At 52.3% G+C, this 15764-nt stretch overlaps 7 protein-coding genes across 7 annotated transcripts; 3 read left to right on the top strand and 4 right to left on the bottom strand.

Moving 5' to 3' along the window:
• Window positions 1-1350: 1350 nt before the first annotated feature.
• JN550_006067 (uncharacterized protein) lies at window positions 1351-3197 on the top strand (the record flags this gene model as incomplete). Its single annotated transcript, XM_049317764.1, has 7 exons — window positions 1351-1528; window positions 1591-1634; window positions 1702-1774; window positions 1846-1856; window positions 1932-2012; window positions 2068-2135; window positions 2195-3197. The coding sequence occupies 7 exons, from the start codon at window positions 1351-1353 to the stop codon at window positions 3195-3197; spliced, it is 1458 nt and encodes a 485-aa protein (XP_049171953.1).
• Window positions 3198-3803: 606 nt separating this feature from the next.
• Window positions 3804-4950, bottom strand: JN550_006066 (uncharacterized protein; the record flags this gene model as incomplete). The annotated part of the gene is made up of 2 exons (XM_049317763.1): window positions 3804-4726; window positions 4806-4950. 2 exons carry the CDS (start codon window positions 4948-4950, stop codon window positions 3804-3806), a joined length of 1068 nt encoding a protein of 355 aa, XP_049171952.1.
• Window positions 4951-7303: 2353 nt separating this feature from the next.
• Window positions 7304-9786, bottom strand: JN550_006065 (uncharacterized protein; the record flags this gene model as incomplete). The annotated part of the gene is made up of 2 exons (XM_049317762.1): window positions 7304-7891; window positions 8047-9786. The coding sequence occupies 2 exons, from the start codon at window positions 9784-9786 to the stop codon at window positions 7304-7306; spliced, it is 2328 nt and encodes a 775-aa protein (XP_049171951.1).
• Window positions 9787-10470: 684 nt separating this feature from the next.
• On the bottom strand, window positions 10471-11897 carry JN550_006064 (uncharacterized protein; the record flags this gene model as incomplete). The annotated part of the gene is made up of 2 exons (XM_049317761.1): window positions 10471-11474; window positions 11534-11897. 2 exons carry the CDS (start codon window positions 11895-11897, stop codon window positions 10471-10473), a joined length of 1368 nt encoding a protein of 455 aa, XP_049171950.1.
• A 319-nt stretch (window positions 11898-12216) lies between these two features.
• Window positions 12217-12672, top strand: JN550_006063 (uncharacterized protein; the record flags this gene model as incomplete). The annotated part of the gene is made up of 1 exon (XM_049317760.1): window positions 12217-12672. One exon carries the CDS (start codon window positions 12217-12219, stop codon window positions 12670-12672), a length of 456 nt encoding a protein of 151 aa, XP_049171949.1.
• Window positions 12673-12681: 9 nt separating this feature from the next.
• On the top strand, window positions 12682-13192 carry JN550_006062 (uncharacterized protein; the record flags this gene model as incomplete). The annotated part of the gene is made up of 2 exons (XM_049317759.1): window positions 12682-12893; window positions 12946-13192. The coding sequence occupies 2 exons, from the start codon at window positions 12682-12684 to the stop codon at window positions 13190-13192; spliced, it is 459 nt and encodes a 152-aa protein (XP_049171948.1).
• Window positions 13193-14397: 1205 nt separating this feature from the next.
• Window positions 14398-15247, bottom strand: JN550_006061 (uncharacterized protein; the record flags this gene model as incomplete). Its single annotated transcript, XM_049317758.1, has 3 exons — window positions 14398-14563; window positions 14674-14947; window positions 15019-15247. 3 exons carry the CDS (start codon window positions 15245-15247, stop codon window positions 14398-14400), a joined length of 669 nt encoding a protein of 222 aa, XP_049171947.1.
• Window positions 15248-15764: the final 517 nt, after the last annotated feature.

The following is a 15764-nucleotide window of genomic DNA, read 5'->3' as shown; positions in this document are numbered from 1 at the left end:
TTTCGTCTTTGCCGCCAGCACTGCTGTTGTATTTACCTGTGTACTAGAGAACCACAAGCGGGTTCGGGGGGTGTTGGGCAGCGTTTTGGGAAGAGTGCTCCGACCATAGGTTAGAAAAGATGTACGATCTGATGTGTAATGTACTGTAGCTACTGTAACTACTGCATCTAGATGGCGAGGCACAGCAGCCCGCTGCCGTCGACAGTGTACCATATAATCAACGCATGAGTCTTGAATATAAACGGGCTATAGCTGATTGAGGCCTACCAGAGCCAATCACAGTGGGTGCGCATCTAAGTGAGACATCAGAAACCGTATACTGCACTGATGCACGAAACTCAGTCACTCGAGGTTGAGTCGGATTGGCCAATGATTCATACGTGTCTGCCGATGCCGGCCAAGAATGGGTGGTAGCGAAGCGCTACCGGATGGAGGCAGGTCTCTAGCCTTGCCAAAAGAGGCAACGTGCCGGCTGCACTGACGTTTAGATGTAACTCCCTAGCAAGGCTTTTGGTGGGCTGTCGTGTGTGCTGTGTGCATGCATGCAAGTGCTGGATCTGGGCTGCTGAACTACTGCAATCCTTGGATCGTGCTGTAATAGTATGTGGTTCGTGGGCCAGCTGCGTGAGGACGAGCACCGCCGCGTCCTGAAATAACTCTTTGCTTACCTGACAAGACATCCCATGGCCTGGCTGGTCCGTTCCGCGATGCGTGTCCTCCATCCTTCCAAGGATCCCTACCAAATCCGGGGAATTGCCCAGGGCAACTATGACGTCGGGGCGTTTGTGTACATGATCGGCGACGACCGCCCGTCTTCACTCCTCGCCGGGGCCACGCCCCCTACGGTGGCACGGAGCAGTGCAGCCGGCAGGATATGCCGCTCTATCGAACTGGGGCGCCTAATTGCAAGGACTACGAACTAAGTAATCGGAGGTGTCTGATTCATCGAGGCTGGAGAGAAGTCCGTTAGCGGGCTGCGTTTGCTGGGCAACCGGGATCAGGAGGGAAAAAAATCTTTCCAAGCCTTGCAGTCAAGCTAGGACACCGATTTTTCCCCACACTGAGCATCTCTTTCACCATAACTCCACAGCCTGCAGACTGAGTCAACTGCTCGATACATAAACACTCAACTGCCTTCGCCCATTCGCCGACTGCAATTGATCCGCCAGAACCGACCCAATTACAGACACAGCTAGCACGGAAACGCTGCAGGATCAGACAGGCCTGGATCCATCTTGGCTGTACTTCCCTACCGCTACCCCAGCTCCCAGACCTGGCCCCACAAGACCTTGCGCCGGCGCCCATAAATATTTTTCAGACGTCACCTCTTCAAGACTCAACTCAACCACCATGTGTCCAACCTGTGAACCCGAGCAAACCGCCGCAACTCTGCCCAATATGAATGGACAATCGACCGCCGCCGCCGCCAACGGCGCCAACGGCTCCAATGGCTCCTCGAGCCACCCTGGCTACACCAAGTTCGAGACCAAGGGCCACAACCCCTACGCTCCCGTGGGCGATTTCTTGAGTGAGTGCCAGCGGCTCAGCAGCACATCGTCCTGCACGAGGGCTTTACTGACTCCCATTCAGGCAACGTCTCAAATTTCAAGATCATCGAGTCCACCCTCCGTGAGGTAAGCTTCAGTCTCAAGACGTCAACGTGGCCTCGGCCGTGAAGCCCAATACTTACATCCTGCCCAGGGTGAGCAATTCGCCAATGCCTTCTTCGACACCGAGAAGAAGATCGAGATTGCCAAGGCTCTAGATGAGTTCGGTGAGTCCATGTTTCACGCCTTCTTCTCAGCATTGATCATTTAGGATCCTCAGACTAACTCATGAGTGTAGGCGTTGACTACGTATGTCTACCTACCCACGGCATCCGCCGCAGTGGGTGCCCCTATCTCGCGGCTTAGAATCTAACCTTTTCACAGATAGAACTGACATCGCCGGCTGCCAGTGAGCAATCACGCGCCGACTGCGAGGCGATCTGCAAGCTCAACCTCAAGGCCAAGGTAAGTGACGGCAACGCTGGTCACGTGAGTCATAATATGCTGACCTGAGATCAAGATTCTCACACATATCCGATGCCACATGGACGACGCCAGAATCGCTGTTGAGACTGGTGTAGATGGTGTGTAAGTATACAGCCTTCCAATATCCCAAGTCTGGGCAGCTTGGCTAACATGCCGTCTAGCGATGTTGTTATTGGAACATCGGCATACCTCATGGAGCACTCCCACGGCAAGGATATGTCCTACATCAAGAACACCGCCATCGAGGTCATCGAGTACGTCAAGTCCAAGGGAATTGAGATTAGATTCTCTTCGGAAGACAGCTTCCGTTCCGATCTCGTCGACCTGCTCTCGATCTACCAGGCTGTCGACAAGATCGGTGTCAACCGTGTTGGTATTGCCGACACTGTCGGCTGTGCCAGCCCCAGACAGGTCTACGACCTTGTCCGAACTCTTCGTGGCGTCGTTTCGTGTGACATCGAGACTCACTTCCACAACGATACTGGCTGTGCTATTGCCAACGCTTACTGCGCTTTGGAGGCTGGCGCCACTCACATCGATACCTCTGTTATCGGTATTGGCGAGCGTAACGGCATCACCCCTCTGGGTGGCTTGATGGCTCGTATGATTGTTGCGGACCGCGACTACGTTATTAACAAGTACAACCTTAAGAAGCTCAAGGATATTGAGGAGCTGGTTGCCGAGGCCGTTCAGATCAACGTTCCCTTCAACAACTACATTACCGGTTTCTGCGCCTTCACCCACAAGGCTGGTATCCACGCCAAGGCCATCCTCAACAACCCCTCGACCTACGAGATCATCAACCCTGCTGATTTCGGCATGAGCCGATATGTCCACTTTGCCTCTCGCTTGACTGGTTGGAATGCCATCAAGTCGAGAGCAGAGCAGCTCCAGATTGCCATGAGCGATGCGCAGTACAAGGAGTGCACGGCCAAGATCAAGGCCTTGGCTGATGTGCGCAAGATCACCGTCGACGACACGGACAGCATCATCCGTGCTTTCCACCAAGCACAGAAGCTTAACAAGCCTTTGGAATCGGTCATGAAGGGTCTGAACGACACCGAGGTCAAGGCTCTCAAGGCTCAGGACAAGGAGCTGCAGCAGGAGACGGGCGCCGACGAGCCATCTGCCAAGAGGCAGAGAATTGATGAGATCATTTCGTAAACCGACAAATTTGACTGTCGAGGGCAGGCGGAACATCCACGGGGATGAGAGTTGATTCTCCATCAACCCTATGACTTCGAATGACAGCAGCCATTCTCCCCGACGAGGTGCCTTTTCTGGGTGAGAGACGAGACAATTGATGATATACCTCAGCAGATATCGTTGGTCAAGATACTTGGATCTAAAATGGGCTAAAAAGGGAAACCAAAAATACGTGTACATCTGGATGGCGTTACTTGCTTTTTAGCACCTATAGCAACTGATTTTGAAGTCTGTTTCAGAGGAACCCACAAGAGGCGCTCCCACTATGTCACTATCGCGACGTGCAAATAATTTCGTTCATCGAACTCATCGGAACAAGTTTTGTCTTCATTATTATGTAGAGAGCATGACCTCAATTGGGACAGTGGTGTCCTGCTTGTATTTCGCAAAAGCAACATGACCATCAACGCCGTAGCAATGCCGCAGCCTCATCATGACCGGCCCCTTTTCGTGTCCTCATCCGTCCGCCTACACTCCATCCGCCTGTCCGCTGTCCAGGACTCCCCCTTTGCACATTCCCATTTTCCCCTTTCATCCGCGCGTTCATCGTGGCTTCTCTTCCGATCATGACCTCAGCCAGCAGCACACGCCCAGCACGAACACGCACACCAGGGCGTCGCTGCGCACCGTGCTGAAGATCTCGCCGTAGCGCAGGGCGTGGCGGACGCCGCTGCCGAGGCGGCCCGGCAGGAACCCGCTGACGGTCCAGACGATGCCCGTGGGCGGGGCGCGGCGCTTGTCGAGGAAGTACCGCGTCGTCAGCAGCACGGCCTCGATGGACGTGAAGACGTAGAAGAAGTAGGCGCGCTTCCGCTCCAGGCTGATCATGGCCGCCGGGTCCTCGGCCCCGGCGTCCCCGCCCTTGGTCAGCGACGACCCAAAGTCCCGCTCCGCCCGCGTCCCCGCGAACGTCGTCGACAGCGCGATGTACAGCCCCAGCCCCAGCGCGAACACGGCGTGCAGGATCCGCCACACGTTGGCCGACTTGTCCGTCACGGCCGCCTGCGTCTGCGCCTGCGCGCCCTCGGGCCCGGCGCCGCCCGCCATCCCGGCGAACAGGCTCTCCATGCCCGTGCCTGCGAACGGGTTGGCCCCCGGCCCGCCGCCCGCGCCGCCGCCCATCATCTGCTGCATCATCTGCATCATCGGGTCGTTCGCCAGGCCCTCCATCCCGGGCGGCATGGCGGCGTCGCCGGGGGCACCGCCGCCGCCGGCGCTGGGGTCGAAGAAGGGGTTCCGGCCGGGGGGCGTGGCACCTGGTCGGTCGAGGCCGAGCATCATCTGCCGCAGCTGGGCCTCCGAGAGCGCGGGCTCGCCGGCGCCGCCCTGGGGTCGGCCTGCTGCCGTGCGCGGGGCGTAGTAGTGCTGTGATATGTCGACCTCCTCCGGGTCATCGTGGCTGCTGCTGGCGGGCTTGGGGGGCCGTGGTGTAGCTTGGGGTGGGGGTGTTTGCGATGCCGGCTGGGCTGCGGCTGTGGGCTCTGGCTCTGTGGGAGCGTGCGGTGTCAGCTTGAACCTATGGCACTCGATGGCGATGGGGCACAATGTGTATGAGGGCCTGCTCACCTCGGCCGCCTAGGCCCGTAATCTTGTTGAGGCGCGCCGCTCCGCCGGCCTTGATCTTGGCCTCGCGGCGCTCCTTGCGCAGGCGCGCCTGCTCGGCTGCGCGGGCGGCCGCGGCGTCCTCCGGTGCTGGGGCTGATTCGGTCATGGTTGCTTCGCCGCTACTTGACGGTCCTGACGAGGGAACACGTCGATATGTGTGGATGCTTGCCGAGGCGGTGTTGTTTCTGCTTCCGCTGGACGTTTTTCGGGGTTGGAGGTGGGAGATAGCAATGACGTTGCGCTTCTGTATTGGCCGGGAGGGAGCTTGTGGTCGCCCCAGTGGCCTTCCATATTTCGGTCCTTGGCTTATCGATAAGGCTGTGCATAGGCACTGCACAACCATTCATGGTAACTCAGCTGTCTCTGTACCGACCTAGGATAGCACACGGCGGGTGTGCAGCAAAAACTATATCACCTATACGCATGCTGAATTGCGATGAAGATTACAACTTGTACGTTCTCCAAATAACAACTAACATATGGGTTTCTTCACTAGCTTGTTCAATAATACACTTTCTGTCTGGCTGCAGATAACTCTCAGCAACACCCGACTCGTTTTGCTCTAGCTACCCGGAACTAAAACAGGGGGCGATACCAGGTGGCCGCACATAAACTGACTCCCAATCATATTGATCCTTGAGAAAACCATATGCGCATGTATAATCCCCGGCTGGCACATAAGCCCAACCCACATCTTCCTGGTCGTCGTCAGAGTCCCCATCATGGTAGTCCGGGTGGATCGTGTATTGTCTTTCTGATGTCCAAGTATCCCCAGTTCTTATCGACCAACTTGACGATTGGTCCGGACGAATCTTTAAGTTGTTCAAGGCAGAGATCGTCAACCATGAAGCAGAAGTTATATCTAGCTGTTTCGGCCGCACACACCAACTTCCTGGCATCGGTAATTCCAGAATCGGGGGAGAGCCTTGACTGCAGTTCTCGTTGAGTCCATGCTGAAAAGTGGTCGCGAACTTCATGACTTGTTGCCCCACTGAAAGTTACGATCTGGTCAGCGAATATACTACTCAAGCAAAGCACTCGCAAGCGGCAAGTTCTGGTATGCATACTACCACATAAACGGGTCAACAGGGTTTCCTAGGTAGTGAGCGGATTTCCGTACCTACCTAGAGTTCCGGATCATCAATGATGTGTAAATCATGATAGAGTAGCAGTTCTTCCCGGTTGTGGCACCTCAATGTCTCAAGGACCTCCCCGCGAAGAGACTCCAAAATCCGGCTCCAACCTGCGTCGTTTCTTTCGGTGCAGCGGTAGATCTGTACGCGATCCACTCAGTTTCATAACCTGGCAGACTTCGAATATATACTTACAGTCCAGCCCCAGACACTATATCGAAACTCCGGGCAAGTCATCGTCTCCTTAATGTGGTCAAGGTCCTTCGCGTCTTCCTCGAACGGCACCAATGACCAGCCAGCGGGTAGTCTATGTTGGCGTCTGAGCTGGTGAATACCGTTCGCAACCCCAAGGTCTGGCACGCTTAGGGCGGACCGCGGTCTTGACCCAGATAAAACATGCCACTTTGTTACTTTGGCAGATTGCGTGCTGATGTGGCGGTAATTCGGTTTGGGAACCTTTAGCAAACCAATGCATCTTCGAAGCCCGTTGGTGTGCATTGAGCAGCTGCAATGGTTCGACCAAACTTTTACAATTTTGTTGTTCCAAGAAAGGAATGACCATAGGGCGTTCAAGATAAATGTTTATGTTGTGGCCTGATCGGTGGCTCAACGAAAACTGGACTACCCCTGACCAGCAGGGATAACCCGTATCGGATCACCCACAACCCGGCCCGAACGCAGTACATACCGAGATCTGAAGTCACGAGAAAAGAAAGGATGGCCCCTCACCTATAGCCAAGAGGATCTTGATCATTATGGTTTTCGGCATTTCCGTTGAATAACGTAGATTTGTTTTACCGAGCCCAACAACAGCCTGAGATAGTACAGTTCAAGGTCAGGGGAGGCCTGATATGGTCTGACTTCACCAGATGCAGTCTAATCTCGGCAATGTGAACTCGTACGATCAGAGTTCTACATTTTCGAAATGCTCCCAAGTGAGAATTATTGTTGGACGACATCGCTCGTGGTGTAAATAGCGTATCCATGGGACCCTAGGTTCGCTGAGTGTGTTTTCTTAAACGCCAAAGTTGAAAGCCCCAAAACTACACGCTTAAATGCCGTGTCGATCTCTGGCCGTCCGAATATGACAGTCCAGACGTGCCATACGTGGCGGGGGATATGTACTTCGCGGTTTCACTACACGCACTTTACTAATAATGCTCCATTTTAGAAGGCCAGGATTTCTTCCCAATTAGTAGACTGAAGAGTCACTTCCAAGGATTACTTTTCATAATGTATTGCCCAAAATTGACATAGCGATATGTGAACCCTACCCTAGCTTTCTTTTGCTTCATAATGAATGAGACACTGATCGAGTCTTATAACTCAAATTTGCTCTGGCTTCGGTTCATCATCAAGCTCTTCGAAAAGATACCTAGGCCCCTTCTTCTTTCCCTTCCCCTTCTTCGCCACTTGGGTTGACGGGGTCGCGAAATCCCATTCCTCGTCCCGTGTCCCGTGTGATTCCTGGGCTGTCCATGACTCAGTTCGTGGCGCGTCAGGTAACTCGAAGTCTCCGTCAGGTGGAGGGTTTGCTTCGTCTTGATAATTCATCACGGGGGTTGGCCCCTTGGCGGAGCTAGCGATTGATGCTCCCTCCAAACTAAGCGTAATCTTCTCAGGCTCGCTCTCCACATCTTCTGATGACACAGGATTCCATCTAGCAGGGCGGGCCAATTGCCTTTGCTTCTGTAGGCCGTTAAGACCCCGTAAACCTGCCTCGAGGATCTTACGCTTCTCTGATAGGCGGTTTCTTTCGACAAAAGACTCTGTGGTCTCACCTGCGAGGCGATAAATGTCTTCAGGGCTCATTTTTAGGATCGTGCTCGACCTGAAAAGCTTGGAGAGTTTGTCGATGAGGCAGTCCTCAATGGCCAGCACGCTGACATCGTCAATAAATCTGTTCAGTGCCACCTATAAACGTAAGACTATCGTCAGCATATGAACATGTCGTTGACTTAAGTGAGGCCTGCCTTGTAATATGCTTCCATGTATTCAACTGCCATAGAGCTTCCGAATAGCTCCATGTCAGGTTCGAGACCCTGTGCCAGGATGTCTACTAACTGTACCGGATTGAGATTAATCCTGCTCTCCGGGTCTTCGAAATGTTTTGAGCCAAAAGCATTGCCTATTAGCTGCTTAATCGAGCGCTTGTACCGTGCCTGTTGAGCCTTCTGAACATTCTCTGTAAGCTGGGGATTGTATGTAATGGGGTGCTGCGTAGCTGAGGTTAGTAACTCATCAACCTTGGCATCCAGTTCAACCTTCAGCTCTTCTATCTTTTTGTGGGCAACCTTAAGTAATTCGGGGAAGACATCACTAGCAGCAATGTGCTTGATCACGAGCTGAGTCATTCGATATACAGCTTCCATGATATCCTCGACAAGGGCTCTTGTGATATCTCGCCATGGCTCGCATTGATCTACGAAGAGATCGCCAACAATAAGCGGGTTGAAGAGGCCCAGGAGTTCTCGTCCCCTACTATATTTCAGGCGATGCGCAACGTCCTCAACGTATTTAGACCTAGAGATACGGGGCGACTCGCTGAATTCGTCTTCGTCCCCGCCTTCGCTTTCTGAGTCGATGATTCTCTGACTCTGTCCATTCAAGAGCATCTCCTCTCTGAACGCAAGCAGCCGATTCTGCACCACCGCCCTAAGCCTCGTAGGATACCCTTCGTGCTTCTTTAGACTGCCGAAGAAGCGGGCATGGTACGCGCCATCAATCGCCTGCTTCATCAGGGACGTATAATCCTCGCTCAAATGCAGCAGGTACTGCAGCTGTTCCTCTCGAGTTGTGCGGACAGGACCAAGCCGGTCCAGCTTGTCGGTGCATTCGCGGACGTTATTCTCCACGTCTCGAACTAAGCCTGGTAGTTGAGTCAAAATTTGGTCCTTTAGAACAGAACTGAGTCTGGTCCTCAGAGCTGCGACGCCACAGTGTGAGGAGTCGACACCAGTCCAGATGCCACTGGAGAAGAAGTCCTCCTCGATGGCGTCGCGTTGGGCCGATGTCGAGCCCCGCTGCTCGAAGTTGCGGTTCCTCAGAGCATGCCATCCGAGACGGAGCTCTACCTCAGTGTTCTGGACGAGGCGCACCCAGTATCCCTCGGAATCGGAACCAATATCTAGAGTGTCTGGTTTTGTGACGAGCCCCATGGTACGCAGCCCCTCTGGGTCTGCTTGTTTGGCCATTGACGTCACTTCTTGGAGGACATACTCGTTCTTGGCCGACACTACGGCTAGGATGATGCTCCTCGGCCGAGCCATATACTTCTCAACCATGCAACGTACCGTGTCGACATCCGCGTCAGATTGCTCCTTGTTGCCTGCCCTGAACAGACCAGGTAGGTCTACCATAGTTAGATGCGGCTGGTTTGGCCCGGTGAGCTCGATGCGGAGGATATCGTCATAGAATTTGCGAGCCACCGGAACCCACATAGCTTCCATTGCTTCCTCTGTCACTGCTTCGAGACCGTCCTTCTCTATATTGGCCTTGGGCTGCCAACGCTCGAGATCTTCTTTCTCTTTGTCATATCGACCCTGGCCCGGTGTAATGAGGACATTTGTGCTCTTCTCGTGGCCTCGACGAAGGACCAGCTCTGTTGCGAAACGAGTACAGAGGCCGTCTTTGGTAGGAAATTGCATACCAGAGATAGCCTCGAGGACGGAGCTCTTGCCCGCAGACTGATCTCCACATACTATGATCTCGGGAAGGTTGACATATCGGCTAAATCCCTGCGCGCGGAGGCTGTCAATGATATCTAAGAGGTTTCGATGGTCCCCCATCGGGATTTCAGCGGCTGTCATTTTTAGTGATTTGAGTGATGATTTGAGTGATGATTTGAGTGATGATTTGAGTGATGATTTGAGTGATGATTTGAGTGATGATTTGAGTGATGATTTGAGTGATGGTGTAAGTGATAGTCTATACGTGGGAGCTTTGGCGATAAGTCCCCCTTTTAACTTCAACTCAGAGCCGGCGTGATCTCAAGACTCAGCAAGGCTGGATGGTAGGTATGTGGACGGCCCCCCGCATGCTTGGGCAGCAAGGCATTGCGGCGCTCTTCTAATTCGGTTGGTTCTGGACGTTCTAGGTGCAGATTCAAGCAGGCAGGCTGTGTTCGCCCGTCTAAAGTGCGTCTTTGGCAGGCATTCACTTGATGATGGGGATCCCTTTCTTTTGATAAGTCATGCATCAAAACCCAACTTAGATACATTATTCTCAGCTGTTGTGCCTGAAGTTGCCACTTGCATCTAGGTCTCATAGCTGATCCATGAGGCCGATGCTAGTAAATGGAACACGTCTAGTGGACGCTCGAAACTAGGAGGCCTCGTATCATTTTCTACTTATCCATGTCACGTTAATCTGTGTATACGGCCATTTCACCCGATTCTATTATTTCAGGGGTTGAGTAATTTCAGAGTTCTGCAGACGTCCTCTAATTTCATCTCCCGCCATGCTATCGCATTGAATTGGCAGATGTTGTAATGCTATGTGCCACACCCAGACCTCGTAGGGACAGTTGCTGTTACTGTCAGGGACGGACCTGCCGTTGAATCCTTGTTCCTCGGTCGCTGGGAAGCCGCCAGTCCTGTCCTCAGCTCTCTCACGGTCACATGTTCAATATGCTTACTAAAACTCCAGAAAAGCTTATTCCTAGCTACTCCAGGAATATCACGACTGGACGGCGGCATCCATGTAGGGTAGACCTTTTGATGGCAAGCCGATACCCGGATGCGAAGCGGATGCCGAACTAGATATTCGTAACAAAGATAGCAAGCTTTCTTACTGGTGCCCATCAAACGTAGTTGAGGCACCAAAGCTGGGTTGCGGTCGTAGAAATCCAGAAGCTGCATTTCGGCGTGGAGTGTGAGCTTCAAACGGCATGCTCTACGCAACGTGGCCTCTACGTCGTCTGTCTTCCAGCGCTGGGCTAATTTCGTTATCGTCACCGCGTAGTCTGTTTTGACTAATCTCTTGAGAGCTTTCCGGAGAGGTGTTTGCTCCTGGAAAAGCGAGAATGTTTGTTGCTGAGGGGCCTTAACATCCTGAATGCGGATGCTCGCGAAGACCGCAGGCTGTTTCATGGCAAATTTGATCATCGACTTGATCGCTGCCCAATAGCGAGCAAGTTTGTAAAGGGTTTCAATCCATGGGGGAGTCGACGTTGGGCCGAAGGCGAGCAAGACCTGCAAATGCTTAGGGTAGACCCATCTAGCCTGCGCTGCCCACTTGATAAGAGAGAACAATTGAGACGACCCAGAGGAGCTTAGATATGTGCCTGTGAAAGGGCACGTCTTTATCCAACACCCAAAACGTGGGTCTTCCGATATTTCTTCATAACAACCGTTGTCGAAGAGCCGGGAGATTGCCAGCTGGAACACACGTCGAATCCCACCTTTCTCGAGCTTCTGTACAAGCGACAAAATGCGGCTTCTGTCTAAATCAACCACTTCTTCTAGGACTTCTGTTTCGGCTTGCTTTGATAACTTCTCTGCATTAAGTGAAGTGTGAGCAACCGCAACGTGGTAGTCATATTTCATGATTACATACCTCCTTTGGCAGTTGAGACAAGGATTTGTAACATCCTTTCAAGTCCATTGCGGTCTTGCTGTGATAGGCCGCGATTGCGAGCGACGCGTAAAATGGTTTCAGACGACTGATTCTGTTCCATGCAGACGGCCGAGGCCGTCTCCTTGCCGCAACCTGATGTTGAGCAGATAAGTGCGAATGAGTCGAGGAATCTCTCCTTGAGTTGATGACTTTTCAGAAAATCGTCATCGGGATGTCCGTCAAGGAGGCTTTTCGTAGGTGCTCCTCGAACCGGGTCGATTAGACTCAGCAAAGCCGAGTTGACCACCAAGCGCTTGTGAGCCTCGCCACATTCTCGGGTCGGCACTATCTTCTCTGTGACCATCTGGAGATTCTGAACTTGCAATAAGACCGTGAACGAAAAGCATCCAGTGTGACTTGACGGAAGACAGTTGAGAACAGGCAGGATAACAAAGCTCTCGGCTCTGCATGAGCCACGGGTCTTCCACAGCACCGCGAAGTCAGCCTTAACCATCTCCTGCTGATGTCACGTAAGGCAGTACTTATCTTATGGGTGGCAGCACACATCTCATTGGGGACGATACACATCTCGTGGGGGGCAGTACACATCTCGTTGGACCACGTAATAGGAGTTGCAGCATTTCCTATGCAGTCTGCAGCTAGCGGCATCTTGGCCAATTACAATGCCACCCAAGAGAAAAAAAAGCAACGAGGACGAGAGAGAGAGATCGAAAGGACCAAGGATACGCCTATCAGCCAAGCACGGTCTCCCTAGCGCTCGTTCATCATCCCAATATTTGAAGCTGCCCCACGCTGCTCAAAGAGTTTTCACTGTTGTTTTGCCGTTCACACCTTTTACTCTGAGGCTAGCTACAGTCTGGTCTTATGCCATGGCTTTTTCACGAAGCCCAGCTTTGTCACATTTCGAGGAGATTTACGGAGCTTCTGCAGACTACGATGATACCATAGCATGGTCCATCTCTGAAGCGGACTCGACAATGCTTCAATCTGGAGTGTTACCATCCGCCCTTGCTCCTGGTCGAGAAGTCGATGCTACGATCGATCCGGCACTGCTGCTGACCCAGCATCAAGATCTGGAAAACTCTCCATTTGACGCCGCGCACATGCAACCGTCCTGAGATGTTGGCATGCAATCACTATCCCACGCAGGGGCATTTGACGTAGGTGGGGCAGCACAAGCAGCGTCTCAAGTCTATGAAGGCGACCAGTCCTGGGGAGAGTTTAGCGAGGCGTCCTTGGACTCCATGCTCTCTCTTCCGCTCAATACAAAGTCCAGGGCTCGCTCTCGCTGCACCTGGAAAGATTGCCAGTATCGCGGATATACTACCGACGAAAAGGAGTAAGTTCACATCCTCAAGTATTTTGAAGGTATTCTACTTAAGGTCCCTCAGAAAGCACGCCTTGGCCCATCGACAGTGCCCTAAGGAAGACTGCGGCTGGGCCAAGGCAAAGGACCAAAACCAAAAGGACCGACATGTTTGGAGCAGCCACAAGGCGTGGGCCCAGGAAACCGGGTATCCTCCTCAAGGCGCTGTGTGCGACGAGTGCCAACAAACATTTTCGCGCAAGGATAGGCTACTTCGACACAAGAGGGAGGTTCACGCTGCCCAGAAGCGGGTAAGACGACCCAGGAGCTAAAATGTCGATCATGGAATATCGTGGATATTTCGTCGCAGTCAATAACGGTACTCGTACCAGTGTGCCGGACTAAAGTTCAGGTTGATATTGAATGATTTGTAGAGCCGTTCCGTACAAATGCGTTCTAGCATCCCAAAATTCCTCTTGTGCCTCCATACGCATGTTATAACATCACTGCGTTCGGTGAAAACAGCATTTGTGATACTACAATGTTTGAACATCCCGTCGGTCAGCATCTTGGCCAGCCCAGCGTCATCCTCGCAAGATTTTGTATCGCATGCCCAAATCCTCACGCCTCGTGGATTAGAAAAGAGTCAGGAAATGTGATAGCTAGCACACGACGCAATTGTGGCTTGTGATGTTATATCAATACCTTCAACTAGGAGTAAACGTAGTCGACCCATGAAGTCCATGGCGGTGGTGCTCTTGCCGGTGGCCAAGGATTCACCATTGCCTCCGCGCTCGTAGACCGAGAAAGCAGTGTGATCTGTAGCTTGGATATACTGTTCCAGCACTGCATACCGTATATAGCCCTCCTTGGGGGACAAACCGCACGCATATCTAAAGTAGGGCCGCTTGGCGGGATCACACTGTGCTAGGATGTCATCTCTTCGTAATTTTTGTCGATCAATCAGTTAGCTGATTCACGCTGTAGCGCATTTGACAGAGGCCGCTTGTAAGCTTTCACTTGACGAGAAGATTGGACACTTTTGTTTGTACGCGCAATGAACCTGAGGTCTAGGATACGCTCCATTCAATTTGGAATGAAGGTAGTCGTAGCCTGAAGTTTCGTCTTCTACAGGTCCAAGAGTTGCGATGTCATCACATTTCTAACTGTACCTTCACTTTTGTCTGAAAGAAAAGTTGTGGAGTCTACCTCATTGCTGCAGGAGACCTATGGGATAATCGACTACCAGGATCACCTTCCATGAAAGCATATTGAGCTTTAGTCGTGATTCAATGACTAGCGGAGACACCGATTTCCCCTACTCAGTTAGGCTCCGGGTCAGTGACCTTTCAATCCACTGAGCCGACGGGATTTACATTTATGGAAATTCTTTTATTTTATTTTTTTTCACAAAGTTCAGCTGTTTCAAAGCAATCAAGGGAGCATACATCCTAGTATTTTGCGCGACCAATCTGCCCCTTTCCTGACGTTTCATATATTTATAGGCTTGGGAAAACGATGGAAGAACGGACGGTATCTATCGCTCGTGAAAGTCCACGTAGCCCTGTCCCTCAACAAACGTGTAGTGCCAAGGCCTCTGCTTCGCGTCCTTTGCCAGCTCTAAGAACTCGTTTGCATGTGCAGGGCCGCCGACGGGGATCGTTACGTTCCCATCCTTCTGGCGCTGATCGACGTAGTAAAACCTAGAGCCGTTGGGTTAGTGGATCGAAGTAAACAGGCATGGTCTGGCTCCATTCGTATGGTGGCAGGAGAGACGTAGGGGTGGCTAGAAGAAACGAGGGGGGTTACTGACTTATAGCCCTTGTCTGGAAATGCTATGTTGGCAGTCCGAATCATATGCGCCACAGCCGACTTGCCCATACCGCATGAGAGCAATGACGGCCAGCCCAGAACATTGAGCTTGTTACCGGTGTAGATGAATGTACTGCCAGGGCCGGTCTTGGCGAACCCCTTGATCGCTTCCTGCGCCGTGATGTACGGGCTTGTGGTGTTGACGTCCATATCATTGCGGAATTGTTCTAGGCCGAGTGTGAATGCACCATCAGGAGTGGAGGTGGCTTGAGCGGCTATTTTCCCCTCCGTATTAGTTTTTGGTTCTTGTTGCAGCTGCAAGAAATTAAAGCGGAGGATGTCTTACTGTTATAAATTACCACTGAGGGATCACCAAGCGTAGCCCGTACTTCACCGAACAGACTGGGAACACTTTCTGGCTTGGAGGCATCGAATTTGAAGTGCTTGTAGGAAGAGTCCAAGTCTGCTGGCTTGCTCCGCGATGCGACGGCTACCCTATAGCCAGCCGTCGCAAAGACCTTGGCTGTCGCAAGGCCGATGTTTGGCCCAGCACCGAGAATGAGAACAGTCGACATTATGGCCTTATGAGTGAAATGGAATGAATTGTGGAAGATGAATATCGAAGGAGTCAGGCGTGTTCTGCGACTGATGGAGCCTATGATCATGTGGAATGGAGTGTCCTGCTTGCAACGAGGCTGGCGGCGTTATATACCCATAGCCCACGCAGCAAGACAACACATTACAAATGTTATAACCCTGCATCATTAGTATAACCGACAAGGAGTTGTGAAACTTCCATGGATAACTCTGATTCACAGGAATGAGCACCATCCAGGCTGCATACTCTAGCATGGAGCGGAATACGATAGGCCAATCAGCGACGGCGGGGAGTATTACGGTAGTTGGCAGACCGCGTATCTTCGCTTACGCCTTGGGTTAGGCTTACAAATCGGCGTGCCATTCACAACAATTGCGTATTAGACTCGACAGCAGGCTGGCCCGATCGAACGTTTTCAGAGTCTTGTAGGTCGTATCCCACACAGGCCCGATGACATATGATTGGCACTGCCCGGCACTGGTTCTCATCCGAGA

Source organism: Neoarthrinium moseri (genome assembly GCF_022829205.1).
Source record: "Neoarthrinium moseri strain CBS 164.80 chromosome Unknown scaffold20_Wmoseri_CBS_16480, whole genome shotgun sequence".
In the NCBI taxonomy this organism is placed as follows: domain Eukaryota; kingdom Fungi; phylum Ascomycota; class Sordariomycetes; order Amphisphaeriales; family Apiosporaceae; genus Neoarthrinium; species Neoarthrinium moseri.
The sequence above is the reverse complement of the archived record's forward strand: the minus strand, read 5'-3'. Positions and strand labels throughout refer to the sequence as shown.